General features: G+C 36.8%; 1 protein-coding gene across 1 annotated transcript in view; it reads right to left on the bottom strand.

Moving 5' to 3' along the window:
* Positions 1-12520, bottom strand: part of BAZ2B (bromodomain adjacent to zinc finger domain 2B) — a 186122-nt gene that overhangs the window by 27795 nt on the left and 145807 nt on the right. The window contains 1 exon segment of the mRNA XM_019457313.2: positions 11708-11852. Within this exon segment, the coding sequence (XP_019312858.2) occupies positions 11708-11852 (145 nt within the window).

Genomic DNA, 12520 nt, shown 5'->3' with positions numbered 1-12520 from the left:
ATTAAAACAAGTGGAGTAGGGGGAATGCCCTTGCTACACAATAAGCAGTCTGGGTTAACTCGTAGTGCTGGGACAGGCATTGTCACCATTTTCAAACTGGATGCTTGGTAGCTTTGGTAAAATAGATCCCTGTTGGGGTGATTTTCCCGAGACTCTTTATGTGAACTGGACTTGATCCACAGCAGATGTAGACACTAGCTACGTTACCATAATTCTAAGAAAACCCAGGGCTTGCGAGGGGATGGGCCTGACAACATGCCCTTGGTATAAAGAATGTTAAATGACTGAATCAGAACAGGTCCATGTATGTGGATAACGGCTTTGATTTTACTCCTTCACCTGGGAGGCAATGTTAGAAATGAAATAGTTCTTTTGGGTCATACAAGCCTCATTTCAGGGAAGGAAATGGAAAGTGAGAGCCTAAAATGTGGCACAGGTTTCTATACAAAATAAAAAGAAAAAAGGTACAAAGGAAGAAGATAGGCTAGACTTCTGGTATTGCTCATAGAGAGAAGCAATGATAAGACAGAGGTGATGTGTTGTATAATTTTAGAGTATGGAAGTGTTATCCACTTCAAAAATCTGAGAAGGTGGAAAAGAGACCCATGGGATGAGACACAGAAGATCCAATGGCCACTGGCTTGAGGAGTTGTTAGGAGAGGGGGAGTTGCCAGAAGATTAGGTGAAGAGAGTCCCTGCAGAGGACTATCCCTCAGACATTACAGCGGTTGAGCCTCACCACATTCACCATCTGGTAAGATCTCATAGTCTCTAGACTCTTCAGGAAAGGATTTGGAGAATAGAACCAAGGGAAATACCCTGTTTCATCTCAACTCTTGAAATGGGATTATGGGTTGGAACATTCACAGTCATCAGCTCTACTTTATGAAATTGATTCAACTCCAGAAGCCAGGCTTTCTTTGTTCCCTGATCTGGGCTCTTTCAAACTTAAGAAGGACCAGGGCTGGGCTCTATCCCTGTGTCCCCCTCTAAAGGACTGCTAACCACACTTCTCAGTTCACTATGCTAGAAAGAAGAGCCTCAAATATTTATGGGCTTGCTAGAAATGAGGGCCCAAGTGTCTACTGTTCTAGAATGCAAAACAGCCTGGGCAAACAAGTTCCCATATTGTGGCTGCGAGTTGGTGTTACCTATGACTCAAAGCCCAGAATCGCAACCCATGTAAAGGCTTTTGAACCTTTTTGTGTGAACTCCAATTGTTCCTTTATCAGACTGCATAACTGGCATGAAAATACTGTGGTATTTAACTCCTGCACAAGTATGTCCACATATCAGTGGGACATATTTGTTGTGACTTCTACTGGCAGTTTTGGTAACTGTTGGCCAGGCATGTTGTCAATACCCAGATGCACTGACCAGGCCTGCCATGGCTGTACAAGAGTGCTACATACCTGGAGGAGAAAGATTGCATTTCTCATGCAAGAATAGATTCAGATAGGGGTACTGAACAACACCATTACACTATTTAACGACGCTGTTTGACACTAGCATTGTAAGTGTCTATGACTGAAGTCAAGACACTCTGATGACATTTGTTAACTTTTGAATATCTCATTTCCTCTAGCTACTGAATGGTATATACACCTTTTCTGGATATAGAGATACTGTGTCTCTCCATGTGTGGACCATATAATACTATTAAGACTGAAGCATATTTATCACATAGTAAGATTTCCAGAAATAATACAAACAATTGGAATGCCTTTCACAGTTGTTGCCAAAGCTTGCCAACATAGTGTTGAGTGGCTGGCTTGTCCATGTTCCCTCTTCTCTACAGGCAGTACAGAATGCTGGAATGATATTCTAAAAGATGGGTGCACCAACACCCCTCCATGGTGACCTCCGTACATTGTCCAGTCTGGCTGTCCTCTTCCGTTTATACTTTGAGCACTTCTCATACCTCATAAAGGTCCTTACACTGTGGTGAAGTTCCTTGGCATATTGGAGTTGAAGAGCAGAAATGGAGAATATACTTGATATGCCAGGACCCTGAGTTTTTATACCTCAAAATTTCTCTCCTTTTTTGGCACCTTTCAACAGGTGGCTGGGAAGTTCCTGTTGTTCTTATTACAGATGAATGGATGGACATAAATGTCAATATTCTCCTACTTTTCAGATGACATTTGCAAGTTACACCCAGAGGAATGGTAATTTTTATTCTCTCTTTGTTACAACAGTTTTAAATTTTTGTTATGCACTCACTCTACAGGCAGGAGATTTTGCTGTAGTCCTTTTACCCATACAATATATTCTGTCTGGAGGACATCTTTGGTGGGAAAATGGCACCTCCTGGTTTTGTGTGGAACTTACTGTTCCAGAAAAAAAGGACAGTCCATATAGATCACCACTGAAGATAATGATGGACTTGGCATGGGCATAAACATAACTGACCACAGAAGGTGAGAGGGTGAATATAGCATGAATAATTCTCCTGTTGCCTTTCTTACAGATATTAACAAACTATACTGAATAATCCTCTACAGCTATCCCACACAATGACACTCATTTCAAAGCTATCAGGATGTTGTATTTGTCATCCTCAACCTTCTTAATTATGGAGGACATTCTGTGCATTCCACTCCCAGACAGTATCATAGGAATTACTCATTACTCCAGAGTCCTTATTTGTTCGGGCTATCCATAATTCTGTCCTTACTAATTATGCTGTGTAAAACTCCCTTTATCTTCTTAGAGGCAGAAGGACACTCATATCCTGACATCTCAGCTCCCAGTGATCCATCAGGGCCACCTGGTAGCACTTTTCCCCACTTCAGACCTACAGTTGAGTCTGGCTAACAGCACACTGGCAGTGTGCTAACCCCAGGGAAACATAAATGCCACATAGATACAAAATGTAGCATTGAACCAGACTGGCTGGCACTCTCTGCGATCCAGGGGAACTTGTTTTCTTATGTGAAAAGCAAGGCCTTCCTGCTTCCTATCTGGACATAACACTGTCTACATTCTTTGGGAATAACTATGAGACCTTTTATAATGGCACCAACTGGCTGGTTAGCTCATTTGGTTAGAGTGTGGTGTTATATGACTCAAAATCTAAAAGGCACTGGCAACTTTCCCAGCTGTGATCTTTAGGGTCAGCATCAAACCTACCTGCAAGATGGCAAGTATGTAGGGATACAAGCTTTCATTACTTTGCACAAGGGCTCCTTCCTTGAATAGGCACCCATGAAGCTGAGGGTATGACCCCAAATCATCTACACTGAGGGACACTACCACTGAGAAGGCTTGGGCTGTTATCACTGAACAAAAATAGCATTGATTCCTTGACCCGAGTAATATTATAAATGCATAGCTTTGGACCATTTGTTGAATATACTATAGGCAGATTCCTCAGGGTAATTGATGTTGTGCAATATTGTTTGTTTTGGAATTTCTCTGGCTTATCTGATTTCTCCTTCAGAAGGCACCATTTAAAATCCAACTGATAACTGTTCCACCTAGTGAAGGCATATACCTACTGAGTCACAAGGGTCAGAGGGTAGACTGAAGGGGAATAAACCCTCAGTTTTAGCTAAATGGCTACAGGGGCTCTCTTCCTTCTGTCTTCCCAGAGGCCCAACAGAAAGCCAGATTAGTCACTGAGCTGGTTGGCAGATGGACAGTAGGGCCTTTGGCTGATGTTGGCACTGTTCCCAAGGCCCTCAGTATGTGGAACCTGCCCTTTGTAGTCATACTCCTTATTGCTGTTCCCAGGTACAGAATTCCTATATATATAGGACCTATATAAATGTTTTATATATACATACACACACACACACATATATATATATATATATATAAACACACACACACACACACACACACACACACACACACACACACATACATACCTACATAATATGTTGTTCCTTAGAGAAACAAAGGGTTTTCTACCCCCTCTTGGACTAAGCTAAAAAAATAGAGGGTGAAAGAAGGCATCTCTCTCTTTGGGTGTTCTTGTTGCCTGTCTAGGCTGCAACTGGACGACACTCTTGTAGAACCAACATGGGGGCTTAGAAGATCCTGTGTGCTTTGTTATGTGCTCTACTCTTGAGTTACCATACTGATAAACTTTGTTATTAGCACCATGTGTTTCACTCATGGTGTGGGTTATCTTGCACGAACACCCTGAATTTAATTAATAATTTTCTTTGGAGGTAATCCCAGACCTGATTTCTTTTTTGTTATAATGTTGAGGATAAAGATAATTTTAGGGATTTTTAAAAAAACTTGGACATTTATTTTTTAAAGCTTGTGCATTTGTACTTTTAAATAGATGAATGTTGTTAAATCTAACTTTATTAAGAATAGATGGTTAGATAACTTTTAAAAAGTGACAAATGAGAGGAATAGAATATTGCCTATTGTTAATATTGTATTAACTTTTGTTTTCAAGTGGGCTCCATGCCCAACATGGGGCTTGAACTCACAACCCTGAGATTAAAAGTCATGTACTCTACTGACTGAGCCAGCCAGGTGTCCCCTGTATTAACTTTTAATATCCAATATTTTATGGTCATTTCTACTAGTTGGTACTTATTCATCTTTATCAGCCTTGCCTCCCAGATATAGTACTTGTCTATATTACATATTAATATGCTTTTGTTCTTTGTCTTCATATATGGTATATCTTTCCAATTAGGTTGTGAGCTCTTTCTGGAGACAGGTTAATTGATTCTTTTGTATCTCCATAGTACTTAGTACAAGGCACTATACAAGTGCAGATTAAACACTTGATTAAAATCATAAAGGTTTTTTTCTACTTTAATTAGCTGTAAGATAAAGAGAAGGAATCTACATCTGTTATTTATTTTATAAGTTTCATAGCACTTAGAATAATATAGCAGATGCACATTTATCAGCGAATTAATAAAACCTTTATGAGAAAACCTTTAAGTGAAAATTTATTCCTCCTTTTCCGCTGTACTATGCAATGACCACAAATAATAGTATAAAGTATGATTAATATTTATATATCACTTTGTAGCTCTTTTAAATTCATTATTTGACATGATAATAACCAAAGAATTTATACAGAGCCTATTACAATTCTCTTGTAGAAAGAAAAATCAGGGTCCAGAGAGGTTAAATTGTGGGACCTGAACAGAAACTGAGGTCCAGTAACTATAAATTCAATAAATGTTATTTAATTTGAGAGGCCTCAAATTAAAAAGTTTCCTGTAAGCTATTCTTATAAACCTGATAAAGACATTTAATTACTTACTTTCTTAAAGTATTTTTAATGTGCCTGTGATATATAAAGTACAATGTTTCACACTATGTAGAATCAAAAGTTGTACATATAAGGGCTATAAAACTTAAATAATATAAATAAACTCAATGTATATCAATTGCCAAGATAATGATACAATTATTTGGTTTTCTAGGAGTTCACAGATAAGCTGGAGAAGAATTTATAAAAAGGCTAGAACTTGAGCTGGATCAAGAAAGGTGAAATTTAAAATGATTAAAGAAAAGGCAAATTAGCGTTATATTGAACAGAACTCAGCAAAACAAAGTATGCAAAGTAGGAAGAATGCACATGTGTTAAGCAGTGGTGAGTAGATTGGTCTATGTAAATTCATACTGGGGAACAGTATGAAGACATTTTGAAGTCAGATTTATAGAAGGCCATGAATGCTTGTATGCCAGGTTTTATAAAGACTTATTACATCATCTTACAGGCAGTAGGAAGTCCTTCGAGGTTTTGAAGCAGAGACATGATATGATGACAGAATGTAATGTAAGGAAGAGATTGTATAGAGAGAAGTTGGGGGCAGCTGTAATAATCCACATATATATTAAGAAAGAACTGATTTCAGCAGTGTTGCAGAGATTGACTTTAGACATTTTGAAGGGAAAGCGGACATCCTAGATAACTTCAACTTTACAAGCTCAGGTGACTGAGATTAATGTGGACCTTAGTCAAATCGAACAATATGTAATTGGTCTGGGGTAGGGCTCAGGTTTTGTGATTTTTTAAGGTTCTCATTTGATTCTTGTAGCTAAGGTCAAGTCAGTCATCGGGCACTTTATTGCTCTTAAGCTTTACCAAGGCTGTGCACCTCAGTGACTCACAATTTTATAATATTTTTTTCTGTAATTTTCTAATTTTAAGTTAAATCTCTAAAGACATATGCACTTTTATGTTTATTGCAGCATTTTTTAAAGTTTTTTTTTTAAATTCCAGTTAGTTAACATACAGTGTAATATTAGTTTCACGTGTATAATTTAGTGATTCAACACTTACATACAACAGCTGGTACTCATCACAAGTGCACACCTAAATCCCCATCACCTAGTTAACCCAACCCCCCTAACCACCTCCCTCTGGTAACCATCAGTTTGTTCTCTATAGTTACGAGTTTGTTTCTTAGTTCGCTTCTCTTCCCCCCCCCCCCCATGGTCGTTTGTTTTGTTTCTTAAATTCCACATAAGAGTGAAATCATATGGTATTTGTCTTTCTCTGACTTATTTTGCTCAGCATAATACTCTCTAGCTCCATCCATATCATTGCAAATGGCAAGATTTCATTCTTTCTTATGACTAATATTCCATTGTGTGTGTGTGTGTGTGTATGTATAAAGAAGTGATATATACATCAGTTGATGGGCACCTGGACTCTTTCCATAAATTATTGTAGATAATGCTGCTATAAACATCAGGGTACATGTATCCCTTCGAATTAGTATTTTTGTATTCTTTGGGTAAATATCTAGTAGTGCAATTGTTGGATTGCACAGTGGTTTTATTTTTAACTTTCTGAGGAAACTCCATACTGTTTTTAACAGTGGCTGTACCAGTTTGCATTCCCAGCAACAGTGTAAGAGGGTTCCCCTTTGTCCACATCCTTGCCAATACTTGTTGTTTCTTGTTAATTTTAGCCATTCTGACAGGTGTGAGGTGATAGCTCATTGTAGTTTTGATTTGCATTTCTCTAATGATGAGTGATGCTGAGCATCTTTTCATTATCTGCCATCTGTATGTCTTCTTTGGAAAAATGTCTATTTATGTCTTCTGCCTATTTTAAATTGGATTATTTGTTTTTTGAGTGTTGAGCTTTATAAGTTCTTTATATATTTTGGATAATAATCCTTTATCAGATCTGTCAATTGCAAACATCTTCTCCATTCTGTAGGTTGCCTTTTAGTTTTGTTGATTGTTTCCTTCACCATGCAGCTTTTTATTTTGAAGAAGTCCCAACAGTTTACTTTTGCTTTTGTTTCCCTTGCCTCAGGAGACATATCTAGTAAGAAGTTGCCAAAGCTGATGTCAAAGCTGATGTCAAAGAGGTTACTGCCTGTGTTCTCCTTTAGGATTTTAATGGTTTCCAGTCTCACATTTAGGTCTTTAATCCATTTTGAATTTATTTTCATGTATGATCTAACAAAGTGGTCCAGTTTCATTCTTTTACATGAAGCATTATTTTTAATAGCCTAGATATGGAAGCAATCCAAGTGTCCTTCAATAGATGAATGGACAAGAAGATGTGGATGGACAAGAAGATATGCTATGCATACATACGCATGTGCACATGCATGTGCGCACGCACACACACACACAGGAATATTACTCAGCCATAAAAAAGAATGTAATCTAGGGTGCCTGGTTGGCTCAGTCGAGTTAAGTGTCTGACTTTGGCTCAGGTCATGATCTCACGGTTCATGAGTTTGAGCCCCACATCAGGCTCTGTGCTGACAGCTCAAACCCTGGAGCCTGCTTCAGATTCTGTGTGTGTGTGTCTCTCTCTCTCTCTCTGCTCCCCTGCTTGTGCTCTCTCTCTCTCTCAAAAAAAAACATTACAACTAAAATTTAAAAAGAATGAAAATTTGCCATTTGTAACAACATGGGTGGGCCTAGAAGGTACAATGCTAGGTGAAATAAGTCAGAGAAAGACAAATTCCATAGGGTTTCACTCATATGTGGAATTTAAGAATCAAAAAAAAAAAAAAAAAAAAAAAAAAAGAACAAAGAAAAAAACAGACAAACAAACAAACCTAGACTCTTAAATAGAAAGAACAAACTGGTGGTTGCCAGAGTGGAGGTGGGTTGGGGGATGGATGAAGTAAAGGGGATTAAGGGTACACTTATTTTAATGGGCACTGAGTAATTTATAGAATTGTTGAATCATTATATTGTACACCTGAAACTAAAAACACTATGTTAATTATACTTAAATAAAAAAATAGATTTCTATACTAAACCTTTTACTTACTTTCATACTTAACAAGATCCTCCTCTTGACTCTTCTGATTCAGTTTAAAATATCACAATTTTTCTTTTTTTAAAAAATTTTTAAATGTTTATTATTTATTTTTGAGAGAGAGAGTCAGAATGAGAGTGGGGAAGTGGCAGAGAGAGAGAGGGACACACAGAATCCAAAGCAGCTCCAGGCTCCAAGCTGTTGGCACAGAGCCCAACGCGGGGCCCAAGCCCAAGAACTGCGAGATCATGACCTGAACCGAAGTCGGACACTCAATGGACTGAGCCACCGAGGTACCCCAATATCACGATTTTTCTATTAAGGATTAATTCATCCAATTTTTCTCTGATTTCATTTTTCTTACATCACATTAAATCTTTCTTATAGCGATCCTACCTTCAAGATATCACACTCTGGGGGAACCCGGGTGGTTAAGCATTGGACTTCAGCTCAGGTCATGATCTCACGGTTTGTGAGTTCAAGCCCCACATTGGGCTCCCTGCTGTCAGCACGGAGCTGTCTTGGGATCCTCTGTCCTCCTCTCTTTCTGCCCCTCCCTATCACTCTCTCTCTCAAAAAGAAATAAACATTAAAAAAAAAGATATCATGGTCTTCCCATGTTTCTTGTTTGTACTTGAGCTTAGGGCCTCCCTACTTTTTTTCTAGGCTACTAGAGTGATCCCACGACTGATTTCTCTGCCCCCTTTCTCCTCAATCCAATGTGTACTTTGCTCCAGATTATTTATTTTAGCATAGTTCCCCTGCCTATATTACTCTTTGCCTTCAAGACCTCACAGTCTAGTGCCAGAATGGCCATGTATGCCAAAAATTGTAAATTATTAAAGTAGGCTATATAACATTTTCCTGGTTTGAGTATTTTAAGCACTTTGTGTTTATTCCTTTGACTACCTCCAACTTCATTCACTCTCTGGTTTGCAAAGTCCTAACTTTTCTTAGAGTTGCCTTTGGGGCCACCCCTGGAATGAAAAGCAAGTATATAGGATATAGGTCTAACTGTAAAGGCTAGGAGTTCCCCAAATACATCAACCAGAACAATTCTGGTTTTGTTAGATATTGGGGTTCTGCATAAGATTTATAAAATTTTAAACAATTTATTTAAACAAAAACAAAAACAAAAATAAAATCCCAGTTAACTCATTTCTTCCACCCCTCCCCCCTAACCTCTGGCAACCACCAATCTGTTCTTTGTATCTATAACCTTGGTTTTCTTTTCCTTTTATTATTTTTTTAGATTACAAATATAAGACAGATCATATGGTATTTGTCTTTCTCTGATTTATTCCACTTAGCATAATGTCCTCAAGGTTTATCTATCTTGTGGCAAATAGCAAGATTTTATTCTTTTTTTATGGCTGGGTAATATTCTACATGAGGTGTGTGTGTGTGTGTGTGTGTGTGTGTGTGTATACCCTACCATCTTTATCCATTCATTCACTGATGGACACTTAGGTTGTTTCTATATCTTGGCTACTGTGAATAATGCTGCAGTGAAATAGGGGTGCATATATCTTTTTGAGTTAGTGTTTTCATTTTCTTTGGATAAATACCCAGAAGTGGAATTGCTACATCATATGGTAGTTCCATTTTTAATTTTTTGAAGACCCCTCATATTCTCTTCCATTGTGGCTGCACTGATTTACGTCTCTACCAATAGTGCATAAGGTTCCCTTCTTTTCACATTGTCACCAACATCTGTTATTTCTTGTCTTCTTGATACTAGCCATTCTAACAGGTGTGAGGTGAGATCTCATTGTGGTTTTGATTTGCATTTCTCTGATGATTAGTGATGTTGAGCACTTTTCATATGCCTTTTGGCCATCTGCATGTTTTCTGTGGAAAAATGTCTCTTCAGATCTTCTGCCCATTTTTAAATCAGGTCATTTTTCTGCTTTGAGTCACATGAGTTCTTTACATATTTTGGTTATTGGTATCTTATCAGATATATGATTTATAAATATCTTCTCCCACTCAGATTACCTGTTCATTTTGCTGATGGTTTCCTTTGCAGTGCAAAAACTTTTTAGACCAATGTAGTCCCACTTACTTATTTATTACTATTTTTTCCATGCTTAAAATATTTTTATTTTAAAATATTTTATGCAAACAGTTAAAAAAGGAACCCATCACACTATTCTGTTAAATCAACAGGCTGAAAAAAAAAAAAAAAAAAATCAACAGGCTGACCCATCTACATCAATTTTTAAAAACAAGTACAATGCAATTGAAGCTTCCATGTACTCTCCCTGATACCATTAGCAACTCCTGCTCTGGAAAGGCAAGGGGTAACTTTCACATATAATTCCAATATATGATTTTATACTCTTACTTCATGTAATTTGAAACCATAGGAAATATATTACTGTGTAAAACACTGCTTACTATATGCCAACAATGCTTAAATGCCAGCTACAACTTTAAGTACTTTACACGCATTATTAACTGCTCTCCTGCAAAAGATTTTTATTTTAAAAAGTTGTTCTAAAAACAACTACTTTATAAAATTTTGGGTCTGGACATTGCTGTGATTAATCAAACCCCTCTTTCCACTCACTGGACTGTTAAAGTATTACAATGCATGGATTTTGTTTTATCTATCTTTCAACCTCCTGCAGTGCCTGTAAATGCCTGGCATTAAATGGGTATTCAAAAAAAATGTGTTAAAAGAAGTTTTGGCCTGCATGCATCACCATGGAACCATAGCTATATCCTGAAACTTGTAAGCACTGGCATAATACTCTCAGTGCCATCAGAATTTAAACATTTGGAAACACTCAAACATATAGTTCTGAAAAGTTCACTTCAAGACCATTTATCCAGCACATAAATGCACTAGGTACTGAGTTAGTTAATATAACACAAGTGGAGACAGCAAGAAAATAGCCTAAAGGTAAATAAATAAATAAATAAATAAATAAAATAAAAATAAAAAATAAAAAATAAAAATCAAGGATTGTGTAGTTTAATACAAAACTCAAGAAAGAAAAAGGTTTAATGGAGAAGGAAGTGATCATAAATTTCGGACATGAACAAGATTTCAAGATGAATGAGATTACGATAAGGGTCTTACTTTAAGCAAGTTATTTCCAGGGATACTGGCAGGATGGACGCTTGTTGCAAAGGTTAAAGAATAAACCACATATTAAAAAATTTGACAATGGGAAGGGAGAAAAAACAGAGAAGCAGCCATAAAGGAAAATACAGGGAAAGATCTTTGTCCACTAAATAAGAAAAGAACAGTTTATGTGTGATGTCAGAAAGAGTGACAGAAGAGAAATCATGAACACAGAGGAAATATTTATCAGTGAAAGAGGCATGAGTTCAAAAGGAAGGGGAATCAAGGTTTTACACTGTTTATCCATAAAGCAAATTTGATTGTGGAAGCACAAACTACAGTGAAGAAGTAACACGGTTTTTCAAAGTATGGTTTTTGATATTATTTTGTAACAGATTAATAGTTCCTACCTTCACCACTCTCCATGCCTTCTACAAAAATCCCCCCACATTGGGGAAGAATCCAGTACCGGCGTCTGTAACGATCCTGGCCAAACATCATCGAACGCAAAGAGTGAGAAGCGTCAAAGAGCTTCCTTCTGTACTGACTCTGTTGCTGTTAAAAAATGATGCATATAATTAAGCTATGGGTGTCAAGTGCTTTAAAAATTAATATAAAAGTGACTTTACACTTATTATGCCTTTACTAAGCAGATAAATTTCACTACTGGGAACAGACAGCAAAAGAGCTAAATATTCTATGCCTGACTTCAATTTCAGTAACACTTAATATAGTTAGTAATTATTTTGAAAGTAATTGGAATAGTCTTGTTACCATGGACTAAAAAGATGTTTTATTTTACCAGTTATCTTATAGTAAAGCAAATCTTAAGCTTGGTAGTAAACAATGTGATCAACTATTTTACTGGCCAGAACAAACTGGCTCAGTTCTATTGAGTATATAGTGTATAACAAATAACTCTCACAACATATGTAATTGACGGTATCTGTATTTGCTTATTTTTATACTCATACTGTAAACCTAAGCAACAAATTGCTAAATTTTGGGATAAATTTGGGATGAATCTAACATTGATATAATATACAGGTATCTCATAACATTAATCTCATAATACTAATACTTTTAAAAATACATCTTTTTTACAGAAGTCCATTTGAAACTTCACTAATACTACCGAAATTCAATTTTCAATTGAATTTTTAAAATCATAAGTATGTAAATATGTAATTTATAAATCCAGTGCAAATATAATCCACAAATAT

Source organism: Panthera pardus, unplaced genomic scaffold, assembly GCF_024362965.1.
Source record: "Panthera pardus isolate Hobbes unplaced genomic scaffold, ASM2436296v1 HiC_scaffold_10, whole genome shotgun sequence".
Lineage (NCBI taxonomy): Eukaryota > Metazoa > Chordata > Mammalia > Carnivora > Felidae > Panthera > Panthera pardus.
This window is presented reverse-complemented; position numbering and strand designations above follow the sequence as displayed.